This window comes from Metarhizium acridum (assembly GCF_019434415.1).
Source record: "Metarhizium acridum strain ARSEF 324 chromosome Unknown scaffold_320, whole genome shotgun sequence".
In the NCBI taxonomy this organism is placed as follows: Eukaryota; Fungi; Ascomycota; class Sordariomycetes; order Hypocreales; family Clavicipitaceae; genus Metarhizium; species Metarhizium acridum.
Genome location: NW_027094027.1, coordinates 468,494 through 485,778, shown reverse-complemented (window position 1 = coordinate 485,778; position 17,285 = coordinate 468,494). Strand labels below are relative to the sequence as shown.

General features: G+C 43.3%; 4 protein-coding genes across 4 annotated transcripts; all 4 read left to right on the top strand.

Annotated features, from left to right (window-relative positions):
* The first annotated feature begins 757 nt into the window (after positions 1-757).
* On the top strand, positions 758-2,944 carry J3458_014438 (uncharacterized protein). Its single transcript, XM_007812719.2, has 5 exons — positions 758-929; positions 984-1,121; positions 1,174-1,608; positions 1,727-2,151; positions 2,215-2,944. The coding sequence occupies exons 1-5, from the start codon at positions 840-842 to the stop codon at positions 2,762-2,764; spliced, it is 1,638 nt and encodes a 545-aa protein (XP_007810910.2). The 5' UTR covers positions 758-839; the 3' UTR covers positions 2,765-2,944.
* A 7,823-nt stretch (positions 2,945-10,767) lies between these two features.
* On the top strand, positions 10,768-11,929 carry J3458_014437 (uncharacterized protein). The gene is made up of 2 exons (XM_007809396.2): positions 10,768-11,051; positions 11,124-11,929. The coding sequence occupies exons 1-2, from the start codon at positions 10,896-10,898 to the stop codon at positions 11,664-11,666; spliced, it is 699 nt and encodes a 232-aa protein (XP_007807587.1). The 5' UTR covers positions 10,768-10,895; the 3' UTR covers positions 11,667-11,929.
* Positions 11,930-12,643: 714 nt separating this feature from the next.
* On the top strand, positions 12,644-15,321 carry J3458_014436 (uncharacterized protein). Its single transcript, XM_066120557.1, has 4 exons — positions 12,644-12,720; positions 12,792-12,979; positions 13,027-14,014; positions 14,080-15,321. The coding sequence occupies exons 1-4, from the start codon at positions 12,663-12,665 to the stop codon at positions 14,667-14,669; spliced, it is 1,824 nt and encodes a 607-aa protein (XP_065974390.1). The 5' UTR covers positions 12,644-12,662; the 3' UTR covers positions 14,670-15,321.
* Positions 15,322-16,240: 919 nt separating this feature from the next.
* Positions 16,241-17,284, top strand: J3458_014435 (uncharacterized protein; the record flags this gene model as incomplete). Its single annotated transcript, XM_007809394.2, has 1 exon — positions 16,241-17,284. One exon carries the CDS (start codon positions 16,241-16,243, stop codon positions 17,060-17,062), a length of 822 nt encoding a protein of 273 aa, XP_007807585.1. The 3' UTR covers positions 17,063-17,284.
* Position 17,285: the final 1 nt, after the last annotated feature.

Sequence of the window (17,285 nt, the reverse complement as noted above, 5' to 3'; positions counted from 1 at the left end):
CCGCGCCTGTAATCCACAGATCTCTGGCAACCAAATTTGCGGATACGCTACGGGTGGTGTTCGCTATACAGGAATATTATATACCGTGTGGTCATCAGAAGCATCAGTTATCCATATACCAGAAAAATATACCCATGACCCGTCTCTGATAGTGGAATAAATGCTGGGGTTTGCGCTCCGCATGGGTACTCCCAAGAACCTCCGATCCTCAATGTCGGATCCAGTGCCAAATTAACCCACCATACCTGAGTCAAATAATGGAGTACCCGAGGGAAAAGGTCCAACTAATCAACGGAAGGCACCGAGTCTACTATCAGAAATGGATCTTAGTCGTTGCCGGTGAACACTTTAGCATTTCGATGAATGCCTCTGAGCCTTCATTAGAGGAGGTGTAATGTTCTATGATGCCATCATCGCAATCGATGTAATATCCAAGTAGTTTTGATGCCTATCCAATCAGGTTGTAGTTGATCGGCAGTCCTCGCCCAGGGTAAGATGTGTGGCGGTTGATGGCGTTGCGGCACCCTTTTTCTTATGCAGCACCAGACGTCTGGTATCTGAATCGGTCTAGTACCAGACCTTTCTCACAGTTCTTTTTTGTCTGGTCAATAGTTTACAGGACCTTGCATCAACCTCGGAATCCAAGGTGCGCCCTATTACCGAGTGTGTGACAGTATTACCCCGCACCAATCTCACACTGTGCTGTACCTCGGCTTGTAAGCAGACATCTGGACCTTGGTGAAACGCTCTGAACTCTCAAGCGGCAATATATAAATGTGACGAATCAGATGGATTTCGGCCTCCAACCTCCTTTGCTCTAGCTACAATTGCATCCCACCATGTTCAAAGCAACTAGGCAGATCGACCTCCCAACCAAGGACATCCTGTCCTACATATTTGACGAACCCGACTACGACCAGGACAAACCAGTATGTTGATGTGGACTTGAATTCATGCAGCTACACTAATCATTTATGATGCAGATTTATGTGGATGCAAATGACAGCACCCGTACAATATCATGCCATCAGGCCCGAGTCATCATCCGCCAGCTTATTGCCGGTCTTCGAGCAGCGGGCGTAAAGCCCGGGGACTGCATTGCTATCCACTCATATAATGATGTGAGCCACGAATTCCACCATGTGGCAGTATTTCTTCACGCTAATCGTATAGATTTCGTATTCCATGCTAGTTCTGGCTATCATTGGTGCTGGTGGAGTTTTTACCGGAACAAATCCGGCCTACACGGCCGGGGAGCTCAGCCACCACATCAAGACATCCGGATGCAGCTTTCTGATATCTGAGCCAGAGATACTCAATCCCCTCCTTGAAGCTGCCAAGCAGAACAATATCCCTGATGATAACATTTGGATATTCAATCCCGTGGGTCAGCAAGTTCCCGCAGGCAGGCGGCCATGGACGGATCTTCTAAAGCATGGCGAGCAAGACTGGGTTAGGTTTGATGACCATGGTGCTTCCAAGTCAACAACAGCAGCGAGGCTTTTCAGCAGTGGCACAACTGGGCTTCCAAAAGCTGTCGCTATTACACACTATAATTTGATCGCTCAGCATGAACTTGTGGTCAAGGCAGACCATCGGCCGTATGAGGTAGGATATCCTGGTTCCCATTCCTGAATACCCTCTCGTTACGGTACACCGCCAGGCTGCGTGACAGCTCTACTATGCCAGAGAACTGACTTGCTGTGCTCTTCTTTTGGCGAACCAGGTCTCCCGCGTCGTCGCCACTCCCATTTTCCACGCCGCAGTCGCACCATTAACGCACGTCAGTGCTCTCGCCTCCGGGCATGTCGTGTTCCTGATGCGCCGGTTTGAGCTCAAGGCATTTCTGCACGCCGTGGAGAAATTCCGTGTTACTGAGCTTTCTATTGTGCCGCCGATTGCAATTGCCATTGTAACGTCTCCTTATACAACAACGAGGCCGTTCTTGGCTAGTATCAGGAATGCCCGTTGCGGCGCTGCGCCACTGGACAAGCAGCTCCAAGCTAGGTTCCAGCAGCTGCTCAGCAACGGAGCAGGAGTGACTCAAGTATGGGGAATGACTGAGACCTCATGTGTCGCCACTATGTTTCTTTACGGGGAGCATGACGACACGGGCTCCGTGGGGCGGATAATCCCGAACGTCGAGTTGAAGTTAGTCTGGCAGGCAATTTCGAGGTGATTCCACTTTTCACGTAACTGACAGTAAATCTTCAGGCTTATTGACGATGACGGCCGCGAAATTCTCGACTATGGGGTCCGCGGCGAAATTTGTGTCCGAGGTCCTACAGTTACTCCCGGCTACTTCAACAACCCAAAGGCAAACGCGGAGAGCTTCGACTCAGACGGTTGGTACAAGACCGGCGACATAGGCTACTGTGACGAGAAGACACTCAAGTGGTACATCGTCGACCGGAAGAAGGAGCTGATCAAGGTCCGCGGCTTTCAAGTGGCGCCGTCTGAACTTGAGGCTGTCATCATCTCGCACCCACAGATTATAGATGCTGCTGTCATTGGTGTTAGTCTCCCTGGGGTGGAAGGAGAATTCCCACGGGCCTTCGTTGTGCGGCGACCAGGGGACGAGGGTTTGAAGCTAGACGAACAGGCGGTCAAAGATTACATGGAGAGTCGCCTTGCAAAGTACAAGGCTCTGACGGGGGGCGTCAAGTTTGTAGACGCCATTGCAAAGAACGCGAGCGGCAAGATTCTAAAGCGAGTTCTCCGAGAGCAAAGCAGGAGTGAGCTTGAAAGCTCTGCCAAAATATAAAAGTATTTCATGTGGCCATGTCACACGGTTACGCGAGGGCTATCATCACAGGACTTGAAGCATAACACTCACCGACTTCTTGTATTTATAGAGACCTCTGGTCCCTCGAGGCCTCTTGGAAAACCAAGGATCTTTGATACCAAAGACTGTTATTAGCTAAATTGAGCTATTGACTCCAAGCCCCCATTGGGCCCCTGTCACAAGCATTATGTCGTGTCATGAGACTTGTTGCATGCCGAGTATTTTTAACGCAAAAGTAATACAGCTACTGTCTTCCTTATACTTCTCTCCTCCAGAAGGGGGCATGTGATTTATCTTGGCAATGGATGTGCGACCTCAACGACTTTGCTAGAGGCCTCCTACGGGCGCGCTGCAGCTGGCGTTCCCAATTTCCTAACTTGGCAGCCCATGTATCACGATGACAGCTATGGAAGCAGATTGAATAGTGGAATTGTCCTTGGGATTGAAGCTATCTAGGTACGGAAAACAGGCCCTTATTTATAGATATTAAGGTCGTCTAACAGGTTACCTAGAAAGTACTTAATTTAAGGGGTTCTACGGTATCCAGCTATTAAAGGTTCGGCTTTAATGGGCTGGTAGCGCGAGCCTTCTTTTAAGGCTTTTCATACAATTAAAAAGCAGCTATTTAAGGCGTTTTAGGGCTTATTAGGGTCCCCAATAAATAGCAGCTATTTTCTATTAAAAGGGCCTTTAGCGTTAATATACCCTCGTAAATTAGGTTAATAGCTAGCTGTTAAAGCTATTAATAGCTATTAAAGCAAGCTAAATTAATTAATTTAGGCTCTTTTAATAATGCTAATAATATTAATAAGCCTTAGTTACTTAATAAAGCGATTAAATTATTAGCCTATTAGGATCTTCGTTAATTTATTAGCTAGATTATTAGCGCTTTAAACGAATTTAATATTAAAGGTCTCTTATTAATAGGCTTATTAAATCTAGCTATTATAAATATTAATATAACGAAGAGTAGTCTTAAGCCTTAAAAGATTACTATTAATAAGCTAAATCGTCTATAAATTATTACATTATATTATAGGCTTTAAATAATCTAGCTATAGGTCTAGCTATTAGAAAAGCCTTAATATTACGATAGTCTCTTTAGCTATATATATAAAAGCTAATAATTTAGTTTTAATAGATAATATTATAACTGTATTTTACTTACTAGTCGTCTAACTAATAGGTCTATTAAATAATTAAATTATTAAGCCTTATAATGACTTTTAGGTCTATTAGTCGTTTATAAAAGCGATATTAAAAGCTATTTAAAGCTTTAAGTTATTAGAACTTTTATTAAATTTAATTACTAGGTATCGCGTTAAATATAGGTATTTAATAACTTAATTAGTAACTTATTAGTAGATTTTTAACGGATTAAAGAGGAATTTAATTAGCTTAACTACTAGTTTAGCTATATTAGGTCTTCTAATAACCGCGATATAATTAATAGAACTAATTATCTATTAATATTAATAAATTTAATTAATAGTTATAATACCTAAATTAGGTTTTAATTGATTTTTAGGTATTTAACTTCCTTTAAAGCTATCTCTCTTAGAGATATTAAATTTTATAGCTAGTTTTTTAATATAAAAATTCTAATATAATTAAAGCTTATAAGGAGCCTTATCTTAAAGGACTTAAATACCTAAGAACTATTATAGCTCGCTAAGATTCTTTATATTATAGGTTAATTTAAGCTTTTAAATTATTTAATTAGCAGCTTTAAAAGCTACCTAATAGTATAAAAAGACGATATTATTAACGTAAAAAAAGACTATTAATATTAGGCTATTAAAGATATAAGAGTCTTTTAAATAAGGTATTAGACCTAGCATTTTAAAGGTCTTACTAAGAGACTATTACTATAATAAGGCTAACCTTTATAGCTCGTATAGGGCTCGTAGTAGCTTTATTATTTAATTAAACCTTTTAAAGCCTTTAGGAAATTTAACGTAAGTTTCTTCGTTAATTAGGCTATTTATAAAGGCGTTTACCGCGTTAAGCTACCTAGCTTTAAGGTTAAATTTAGCTGTAATAGCTATTAAGGTTTAAAATAACCTTTTAGCTAAGGTTATAGCGTAGGTTTTCTTATTATTAAGTGGTTAAAGGTTACCTTATACGTATAAATAGGCCTTAAATTTATTAACGAATTCGTATTTATTATATTTATATTTAAACACTTAAGTTAATAATAATAGGCGATATAACCGTTTTATTTAATTAGGTTAAACGAGTTAAAAGGTCTCTTAGTTAATTAGGGTATTATATTTAGCTTAAGTAGCTTTTTTAAATTTAAGCCTATAAGGGTGCTTTTATAGCTCTTTCTAATATTAAGGTTTAAGTAGTAGGCTTCTTTTATATAGCCTTTTAAGCTATTAAATTAAAAAGCTACTATAAAAGCTACTAAGAGCTTTATTAAAAATCCGTTATAACTATTAAGGCCCTTTAAATTAATTAGAAGGCTCTAATAAAGCTAGCATTAAAAGGTTTTAATAAGGGCCGCTTATATTAGATTTAAGGTTCTTAAAAATGTTAGATTTAAATAATTAACTTTCTTTTTGACTAGCTTAGAGGCCTTAAGTGTTAACTTTAATAATAAACCGTACCTTATTAGTATTACTATTATTATTAGACTTAACATAGGTTAAAAATTTAAGCTATTATAGCTTTTATAATTAAATTTAATAAATTTAGCCTTAATAAAAGGTTTTTTCATTAAAGGTTATATCTTTAACCCTTTTAACTTTTAATTTTAATGGAATTTAAATATAAAAGATATTAGTTAAGTTATATTTAATAAGGTAGCTAATTTTTACGTGGGCTATTATCTTAAGAGCCCGTTTTTAAATGCCTTAAAGAGCTTTCTAGGTTATTAAATAGGCTTTACAGCTATACGCGATTAAATGTATAATATTAGGCTTATTTAAATAACCTATATTGCGATTATTTAATTAGAGCTACTATTAAAGCTATTAGAAGAGCGTCTTTTAGTTTATACCTTATTATAGTAATAGATTATAAAGGTAAGTAATAGCTTTTTAGATCTTAGGCTATAATTTAGTAGAAAGGTTAGCTACTAGCTATATTATATAAGCTTTTAACCTTAGAACACCCTTAAACCTTTTAGTAGAGCTATTTTAAGCGAGTGTATACGGTAATATAGGCTTATTAATAATGCCTTTATAGTTAACCTAAGCCTTATAGGCTATTTAAAGGCTTTTATTATTATTCTAATAGATTTAATAAATACCTAGTTAATATTACCTTTAAATTCAAGCCTTAAATAATTAAAGAGCTAATAATAGGGTATTTTAAGTGGTATTTTTAAGCTTAAAGACCGTTAAAAGGCCTAAGAATTCGTCTTTAACTATTAGAGCTATTAACTTATTATTATAGCTAGGCTTAAATTAAAAGATATTAATATAAATCCTTTAAAAGGGTCTTAGGCTTATTATTTAAGGGCTTCTTTAAGAGATAATTCTTTTAGCCTTAGCCTTAAAATAAGCTTTACAATTAATTTATATAAGGCCTTAAATCTTTAACCTAGTAGTTTATTAGACTAAATATTTAAGGCTATTTACGTTTAAGTAGCCTAACTATTAATGCTAGAGGTTAATAGAGGCTGTTTTTTAGGGTTAAGGTTACGTTAAATTAAATTAAAAGCTTTTAATTTAATAAATTTCATTAAATTTAATAATAAGCTACTTAAAGTAACGCCTTATATAAAAGATAACCTTATTATCCTTTAATATAGCTTTTATAGCCGGGTTTTAATTATAGCTCTTTTCTAAAAAGCTGTTTAATAAGGCTATATTTATGTGAAAGGTTAGAATAAAGGCTACTTACTTTAGCTAAAAAAGCCTTATTTATATTTATAGAGAGACCTTTTCGTAGCCTTTAATTTAAAGCTTTATATCGCCTATAAAGGCTTCTTTAAGCTGCTAAAGGACTTAATAGTCGGTAAATTAATTAAGGTTATTATAAATGTGTGTGTTTAACCTAGAATTTAAAATAAAAGAATCCCTTAAAGGGTAAATATTCTTATAGATTAACTAGATAGATAACGCGGTTACTTGCTTCACGTGATTTAACCCGTACTCTCGTTATTTATAGCCTTCTTCATTAATTTAAGCGTTTTTAGCGTTTTTAGCGTTTTTTACGTTTTTAGCATTTTTAGGCCCTTTAAGCTACCCTTATTTTTTAACCTTTTAAGCCCTCTAATATCTAGACCTCTATAGGCTTTATTATTTATTAATTTTCTAGGCTTCTAGTACTTATAGAAAGCGTTTATTAGCTTCTCTAATTAGTACTTATAGAAAGCATTTATAAGCTTCTTTAATTTAATGCTATTAAGGCCTAAATTACCCTAGCGCTTGTAGAAGGCCTTTATCTTATAGAGAACCTTATTAATAAGGGCCTTTATTTTAAAGAATACCTTATTATTATTATTAAAGTTAGCTTAAAAACGTAATGCCTTTTATTTTCGGGTTTTCTTACTACTTTTAATTAATTTAATTAGAAGCTTATTAACGGGCTTAATTAACTTTTACCTTAATAAACGAGTCTAATAGCTTCTATTAAATTTAAGCTTTAATTTTAGCGTTAAGCTTTTATATTAGATCTCTAAGAGGCTTATTTAGGTATAGACACTTATAATAGTAATGTTTCTAATTGTAAAGGCACTTTAAAGCTGTCTTTAACCTTTTTTATTAATTATTTCTAGGTTAGCTAGATATATGTAATATATTTAAAGTCTCTAATAATAATAGGCTTTCCTAAAAGATAAAGAATAAAAAACTACTCTTACCTTTTATAGCCTTTTAATGCTAGTAATACTATTTATATAGATTACTAATTTAAAAGCTATTTAAGACCTTATTTATTTAACCTTTCTTATTAAGGTTTAAGAGGTTTAAGATATAATTATTTTAATAGCTTAAAAATATAGAGTTAATTAAGGCTATTATAGCTATAAAATCTAGGGTTAATCGAAGCTCTTTCGTATTAGGTAGATTAATTTAACGAGCTTCTACTAGCACCTTCTATTAGCTTATAATTTAAGCCTTAATTTTCGTATAATTAGCGCCCTTTAATACTAATTTATATTTTAATAGAACCTCTCTTTTATATTCCTATAATATAAGCTATAACTAAGCTTATAGTAGCTTTAGCTATCTTAAAACGCTATCTTTAACAGCTATTATATCGTAATAATTACTAATAGTCTTTATAATAAATTACTAAGTAATTAAAAGAGCTTTTTAATGCCTTTAGTAGGCTTAAATATTAACCTAATAGTTATTTATAAGGAATTTAAGCCTCTTAAATTAAACCTTATTAAGATTTACAATTATTATAGCCTTAGAGTTAATATTACTAGGTTAGGGTTTTTTTAAAGGGATAATAGCTATCTTATTAGGCTATTAAGGGTTAATTAAATGTTAAATACTCTAATTAATAGCGTACTTTTTAATAATAGAAATCTATTAAAACTAGTTTTTTAAACCTATTAAGGTTACTAATAAAGAACCTTTAATATTTATAGCTAAGTTAGTTAAGTCTTTTATTAAAGACCTTAAATGTGTTATAATTTAACGTTAAAATATCTTAAATTTAGTGGTAAATCGGGCTTATAATTATTATAATAATAGCTATAAAAGCAGATTAAATAGTGGAATTATCCTTAAAATTAAAGCTATTTAGGTACGGAAAACAGGCCCTTATTTATAAATATTAAGGTCATTTAACAGGTCACCTAAAAAGTAATTAATTTAAGGGGTTCTACGGTATCCAGCTATTAAAGGTTCGGCTTTAATAGGGTGGTAGCGCGAGCCTTCTTTTAAGGCTTTTCGTACAATCGGAAAGCAGCTATTTGAGGCGTTTTGGGGCTTATCGGGGTCCCCGATGAATAGCAGCCATTTTCCATTGAAAGGGCCTTTGGCGTTGATACCATGGATATGATCCCAGTAGGACGGTGGTTGAATCTTTAATTTGTGGCTTGGCCTCGGTATGTGTAATTCGTAAAGCTTAATCGGCGTTGACCTGGCAACGCCAATTACCCGGCCCGTAAGCCGAGGTAATACAAGACCCTGATGTCAACGAGCAAGTTGCCCTATGTAGGGATAGGGAAAGCGGAGAGAGCCAGAGCCTCAAGTAATTTATCCCCTCCGGGGTTCCTTCAGGGAACCTGCCGGGGGCCGCCTTTACTGTCTGGTGGCCGCTGTTGCTAGTGGCGTTTTTATGTTAACCAATTTTTCCTTGGACCAATTAAATGCTTAGGGACGCTCCCATTATATAGTAAATTAAAGAGGTAAAGCGGGAAGCTACAGTTAAGCTGAGCTTGCTTGCCCACGTTCCGTATACTTTACTTGGCAATTAATTTAATCCCGTTTTGCCTAATTAGAGCTTTAGAGTTTCCTCTATTATCCACGGCACCGGGCGGTTCCCGAGACGAAATTAATTTCTTTGAATAAATAGGGAAGCGGTTCTATCCCAAATTTTGATTTATTTCGCCTCAAATATTCCACTTTATTTCGTTACTGAGTTTTTACTCTTCTTTCATTTTTCACAACATACAGCCAAGCAGTACAATGACATAATCGTGGAAATTACTAGTCAAATTGGAATAATAAAAATATCTGCCATCTCACTGGAAGTTTGAGGACTTGCTATTCACCGCCCATGGCTCAATCGACCCAATGCACATTTGGTGGGAAACTGCTCCAAGAACGATCGATGCAATCCGGGACTTGAATGAGTACCCGCATACTATTTTCACGGTTCTCGCCGGAAAGGACGGCACTTCTGCGCCGGCGCAGACATCAGAAATGGTGGAGAGGCCTGGTTTCTTGAGTCGGCAGATATTATTTTCGCTGGTTGAGTCGTCCTTCCTGCAGGTCCCCTTCTCAGCCCTCGGTTTGATTCCTGAGAATGGATCAATGGGAAACTTTGCACAGAGCATAGGCGTTCACCGCGCTTACGACTTCCTCATGCTTGGCCGAAAACTTACCGCGCAAGAGCTGGATCTTCCCTGCGTCTGGATTCCACGATAGCGTCAAGTCCTTTCCGCAGGAGCAGCCGGCAGTCAGTGACGGAACAGCATGATGATATCCAAGCGGCTGCAAAACGCGCCGCTGAGGGCTGAGAGACTCTTGGCTATTTACCATGTAATGGAGCCCTCACGGAAAGATTTGTTGACGGAGCACCATTGAGGAGGCTTGGAATGAAGAGTGCAGAACTTGGAGCCGCTTCATCATAATCATGATTAGATGTCCAACAGGCCACAGGCCAAGTCAGTAAAAAAAAATCTGTAACCGGTAGTGCATATGTAGGTTCGCTCGCTACACTTTTGCGAGACTTGGTCATAGTCTCTGGCGCGTTTCCGTCTAGCCGTTGAACCTGAGCAGATGCCTGTATGTCATACTTGGTCTAACATCTATTGCGTTAGGTACTGGCCTCGGTTTCAACCATGGCATCTGATGTGGTAGGTTATTGTGTCAGAGCCCAGCGCAGTGACGGCCCATTCGGCCAATGGTTACTAAATGCAGGCAACATGACAATAGATTGTATAATGTGCGACGACCCATTTCCAAACGTAATCTCAATTGCGGGGATTGATACTTGGCATTGAATATTTGGGGATCAATTTCTATAGATTATAGAAACAAATTGAGTCGCCGCGATGACGTCCTTGGGGCAGTTGAAGGCTGGTTCGCACCTCGACCTTTTAAAGCGCAAATATTGTTTGAAACCCTAAATCCAGTGACCACGGTAGGGTTCAGCATCACGATGCTGTTAGTTAAGCTTGAGCTCCGCGAGTTATGCGCCACAATGGACCCACTACGGTCCTTCGGCCACAGCGGATCTACCGAGAAGCGTTGCCAACGAATGACCTTGCATCACGTGGGGTCGCATCCTTGGTGGCGTTTCATTGTCCACCGCGTCAGTGGCGGTCTTGTTTAAACGGAACGCGATGGATTGACAACACGCATGGTTGGTTTGCGCAAACATGGCGATTACATCCTTTGTGCATTGTTGAGTGCCCAGCCTCAACGAACCGAGCTGAAATATCTGATTTTCCTCCAAAGCCGGAAACCCCACCGCCATGAAAAACATCCTCACCTCGATATTCTCTCCACGTAAGACGTCGGAGGACCGAGAGGCCGCTTCATCGCCGCTTGGACCCAAATCAGCGCTCTCGAGCAAGAAATTGAGGAGGAGGTCACTCCAGGAACAAAAGATGGAGAGATCTGTACGATTCGTAGGTTCTGCAGTGCGCGTGCGCATTTCTTCACCTTGGTCAAAATGCTGACTTCTTCTGTGGGCCATGTAGTCACATATCCTAAACGACACAGACATCTCCCCTATATCCACAAAGTCGCCGAATGCAAATTCAAAGTCACCAGAGAAGAAGACGAGTCCGGGGGCAAGCAGCCGCGCGGAAAGCTCACACCGCCCCAGCAATGCGTTGGACCAAGGGGCAGAAGATGGAGAGTACACGTTTAATCGCTTCCTTGACCATCGCTGGAACGGGGACTCGATCGAAATCGAAGTCGAGTGGGAAGAAGGCGATAGCACGTGGGAACGTGAGGACCTGCTGCACCAAGACGCGCCTGACGCGCTGCTAGAGTACTGGGAGAGCCAAGGCGGACGCCCTGTGAACCCGAATAACCCTGACTTGTTCGACATACATGCTATTCGAAAACACAGCAAGGATCGCAAAAAGTTGCTTGTAGAGTGGGTGGGTTACGGCCCAAAGGATGCGACTTGGGTTCCCAGGGCAGTGGTCGAAGAGACCGCGCCAGAGGTTGTAGCTCAGTACTGGAAGACGGTGCAGCCAGCTCGGCCGGGGCGGCGACGACGACGTCGGGCTTGAGACGCTGGCCGTGGCTTTTTCTTCTTTTTCTGTTTTCCCCTTCTTGATGGGCAAATGCCCTGCACTTTTACGACGATGCCAACTTGCTTGGTGGACATGATTCCATGTATTTGTATTTTTATCGGGCCGCTTTCATGCTCCCTATGCAGCGGCGGGTGGTGGTGATGAATGGATGGTGTCTGGCGTTTTATTTCTTTTTCATCATCTTTATTCCTGGGGGGACGGGCTGGAATGAATGTGGCAACACAGCGCAAGGCTAGCAATACGAACTGTGTTTGAGATGACGTGAGACGTGACCACCTAGTAGCTGTTGGTTGTGCCAAAGTGCAAATACGGGCAGGCTTGGGGGCTGTCATGCATCATGGTGCATGGAACCAGACCCCATTGATGGTCGGGAGCAAAGGATGCAATAAAATGCCTCTGGTCTAGCCAAGTAAGCGGCTCAGCTCCCATGGAACAATTCCAAAGGATGGTTGCGGACTGAGGTGCATGGTGCCGAGACAGACGAGGTGTCCGCCCAATCCGGCAAATTAGACTTGATCGTCAGTCCAGAATCCCGGCGTCCCCAGTTCAATGTTGCCTCGGCACGCTTCCGTACATCAGCTTGTCAGCGCTCCCCGCATCGGCCGCCGAGCTCCGTTTTGAACAGGAGTTTATTATATGAGTCTACCTTTTGCCTTTCCTTTTCCTTTCCTTGCCTTTGGTTCTTTTTTTTTTTTCTTTTTTTCTTGTTGTCTCGCGGAACCGTTCCTGGGAGTTGCGCGTACATCATTGTGACACCATGACGGTCAATCTGGCCTCCAAATCGCGGGGGCGACCGATTCGGATCGCGAACTGTTCTGGTGCATTAAGGTTCGTCACCGTTCGTGTGTGCCCTCGTAGTTGAATCTGTCATGACTAGATGAATATACGCATCGAGGCGGGGGGTTTTCTGGTGCCTCTCTGAGTTGGCTGTTGAAGCGCTTGCTAACGGCACAAAGCGACCCTGGAGTCTACATGTACAACCAGGCCAAGTATGGCTCTGTCGATGTCATTACTGGCGACTACTTGGCGGGTATGTGTTATCCGCTCACATGCTTCCCCATACCCTCGGGCGTGCGCTTGTTTCTAAAACTCGGGCAATAGAGGCAAACATGGCTGCTGAAGCCGAAAAGCTCGCGGGCGAGCCGGATTCCATCGAGACCGGATGGGTCCGTACTGCCCTCGAGGGCCTGCGGTTGACGTTGCATCTTGCAAACGAGAAGCGCATCAAGATCATCGTCAACGGGGGCGGGCTCAATCCGAGAGGGTTGGCGACAAAGACACACGAGATGGTGCGAAGCATGATGCCACTCTGCCACTTTTCCTAACAAGATCCCAGATCAAGGACAAGAAGCTAGACCTGCGAGTTGCATACATAGACGGCGACAATCTCATGCAAAAGGTTCACGGCCTCCTGCCGGACGCCGCAACGGCTTCGAAAGTCCACCTGGACTCGGCCAACAAGCACGTTCAACTTGCCGAGGACGCCCTGTCTTTTCTCGAGGACCCCGAGCACATGCCCATCGTGGCGGCAAACGCCTATCTCGGATATCGCGCCATAAAACGCGCCCTGGATGAAGGCGCCGACGTCATCATATGCGGCCGGGTGGCTGATGCATCTCCCGTCCTCGGAGCCGCAGCCTGGTGGCATGGCTGGGACGAAACAGACTATGATGAGCTCGCTGGAACGCTGGTTGCTGGCCATCTCATCGAGTGTTCCACGTATGCCACCGGTGGAAACTTTTCCGGAGCGTACAAGCACCCCGTGAGCGCCTTTATCAACCTCGGCCCCCCGATTGCTGAAGTCGCCCACCAAGGGGAATGCGTCATTACCAAACACGAGGAACTGGGTGGTTTCGTCACCCCAGACACCGTCCGGTGCCAGCTACTGTACGAGCTCCAGGGCAACATCTACCTCAACAGCGATGTCAAGGCGGATCTGAGCGGCGTCAAGGTCCAACCCCAAGTGACAAAGAACCGCGTCCATGTCTCCGGCGTCAGGGGCTATCCGCCTCCGCCTACCACAAAGCTGGCAGTGTTCTACAAGGGAGGCTACCAGCTGGAGATTCTGATGAATGCCTGCGGATACGCAACAGATCACAAATGGGATGTTCAAGAGGCGCAGGTGAAGGGCAAGCTGGACGAATGGGGCCTGCTGGACAGGCTCGACGTGTTGGACTTTCAGAGAATCGGCACGCCGCAAGAGAATCCCGTCTCGCAACTCGCGTCCACGACCTACATGAGAATCTTTGCGCAGGCCAAGGACAGGAGCGTTTGCCGGGCCGTAGCCGGCGCTTGGAACTTTGTCTTTATGAGCCACTTCCCCGGTACGTCTGCCACTTGAGCAACGAAGCGTGACACAAGACGGAGCTATGCTGACGAAGGCTTCCAGGCGCGCACTGCTCTTGGGACCTCCGCACCCTCGAGCCGAAGCCCTTCCTGGGATACCTGCCATCCCTCGTGGACCAAGCGGAAATCTCCGAAGCCGCCACCATCCTCACCGACGGCGACGACGCCAGCAAACGGCGCCGAATCCCCGTCGGGCCGCCTCGAATCACGGAGCCGCTCCGCCCTCGCCTCAACTACGAAACCGCCAACCCCGTCCCTCTGGAGTCGTTTGGGCCCAAGACAATGCGGCCCCTGGGAGACGTTGTTCTCGGCCGCTCAGGCGACAAGGGCGGCAACGTCAACCTCGGCCTTTTTGTCCAGACCAAGGACCAATTCGACTGGTTGCGGTCCTTCATGACAAGAGACAAGCTCAAGGAGCTGATGCGCAAGGACTGGCAGGACTGGTACTTTATCGAGCGTGTCGAGTTCCCCGAAATTTACGCCGTGCACTTTGTCGTGTACGGCGCGCTGGGCAGGGGCGTCAGCAGTTCCAAGCTGTTGGATAACCTGGGCAAGGGCTTTGGCGAGTTCATCAGAGCGGGCTGGGTGCCTCTCCCGACGAGATTCCTGCATGAGAACGCGGCGCATCTGTGATGCAATGTCTGGCTGCTGCGTGTTGTATTTCTAGATGTCACTGGATAAAACGTCGATGCTCGCTGCAGACGGCCCCCGGAGAAATTACAAAGAATTTGGAAGTTTTAGAAAACTTAGTAGCCGGTGGCTAACCTGACCTTCCTCACGGTGGACTCCAACAGCGACGATAAAAAGGAGTCGGCGTCCCGAATTCTCAATGGATATGATACATGACACGAGATGGGGATATCTGGGTCTTTCGAACCGGTTGGGAGGCTTCTTTTTTCCAACCTATTAGCTTGATGCGGTGCAGATATATAATCCAGGCGTTACAGACCGGCATCTCTTCCGTTGATCGCCTCGGCAGTAAAGAGACGCATGCATTAAGTGTATCTCCGTCTACATTTCCAAGGTTGGTACTCCTGAGATGATTCTTCACAATTACATTTACCGACGGTGGTTCTGGAAAAAAGGAAGTGAGATGGACTATGAGCGCTTTGTATGCAAATTTGCCATCCCAGAGGATCTGCTCGAGGTTATCGTCACGGTCAACCATTAGCTTACTCTGCTTGAAGAAAACAATCTGCAAAGGCTTGTGAACAATTTAGTCCAAAGTAAAGGACTTTCAGTATTATTAATTTCCAAGTTCGTTTAATATCTGAGAACCAGCCAGGCAAGAACCAACCGGGGAACGAAGATAGCTGTGACCTGATATGCACTCGGGAGTGTGATTTCCCTGTGGAACTAGATGTTATCTTTCCCAGGTCTGAAGATGCTAATTCTGCGACAGAAACTAGCAAGGCATTTTTTGACGTATGCAGGTCCTAGGAAGCCTTGTTTTTGCGATTGGCAGCGATGGATAGCCTTGGATGGTGGTGTAAGTCCTTGATTAAGCTATCTAGCTAAAATGATTCATCTCCTTTTACGGTCTGTAGCGGAATACATTTCGTCCAAGAGGAGAAATACCCAATTATAGCTCAGTATATTATGGTATTTAGCGCGAGAGCGAGGTATCTCACCTACTCCAGCAGAAGACGGCACATGTTGGCGAGCAAGCTTGCTGACAGCAAAGTTAACATGGAGCACGCCCTGATGACAGGCTCTTGGTCAATGCGGTCGCTGTTATCCGCATACCCAACTGATGAGCATTTGACTAATTAGCCTAGTGGTACTGGGATCTCTCTATGACCTTTCCCTTGAATCGAACATGGGCACAGACATTAAATGCGCTGGTTCGCCTCATTAATAAAACTTCCTGGTCCGAGTCCGCACTTCGGCCTTTATAAGCGAGGAATGCTCACATGATATGACTTGACGCGCGATTGGACACATGTACTGTTGTCGTAGTGACCAAGTACACGAGCCCAATATCGTTGCGGCATGCGTTAGCCCTTGAGATGCGTTACACTGAGTATTCAACCCCGATTAGCAACACCGCTACCCACACCCCCCCGACGGCGACAAACAAAGCAGTCAAAGTACGAGCGGCACTGTGATTCACCAATAGGATGGAGCTGCCATGTATCTTCATTTCCCTCTTGGCGACGCCATGTATCCTGACTGTGGCCGCAGCCCAATCTACTGCTACCGAAATGGATCTTGTATTCCCCCGCGCAAACGAGACATATCAGCGCGTGTACCCGTTTCCAATCGTATTCGCCATCCAGAGCCCAGCTCCAGTATGGCCTCACAGCTTCCAATTGCTCTGGCAAACGGGGTCTGTCGGCGAAGAGCCCTCACGTTTCGACTGCAACCGGCTGCCCGTGCGAAGGGCCGATCTGTGGACATGGGGAAACTATAACGGACCTAAAACGATGACGATGATATATCCCGCCGGCGTATACATAAACAGCACCGTCGAGCAGTGGTATTTCGCGTGGCACATCACCATGCTTCGCAACTGTACCCAAGGCACCAACGGAGTCGCGAAACGTCCAGTGGCCGAGGGCAAAATTTTCTTCAACGTGAGCCACGAGGGGAAAACCCACGACATTTTCCAGGGCAAAGAGAGCACAGTCTGCCCACTGCCGCTATGGACTGTCCACATTGTCCACCAAGCGGACAGTCATGTCGTACGCAACCAGAGCCAGTACGGCGACAGCACCAACACCATGTGTCCTGATTTTGACCCCGATGATGCACATCCCAGCCCGGAGCCCTGCAAGGCCAAGGCTACGGAGAAATTGGCCCAGAATGTGACCCGGGAAATGCTGTCAACAGCAAAATGTGCCAGTCTACATTCTTGGCCGAATGCTTCCCTCGTGGGACCATGCAGCGATACGAATTGGGAGTCGAGTCTAGCACCGGAGATGGGGTCTTTAATGCTTGGAACTGAGATTCCAACGGCTATTATACTAGCTATTGCGTTTGTACTGTCAGTGTACATCCCCCAGAGTTGCGGATTTCGCGGCTAGTCCGAGATTATCAGCGGCTCGAAGGCCATATATACAATCTTTCAGGCTTACAGTTATTCATTGTGGAGGCATAATGGTTTGCAGATTGTGCAGTCTTATATTGACATATGGGATTGAAAAGTGTAATTGACCTGGGCTGAATCGGCCACTACTTGATTAAAAATGTAGTATCCCAAGGCAATATCCGGCCTTCACACGGCCGTCAACATAAATATATACCAGC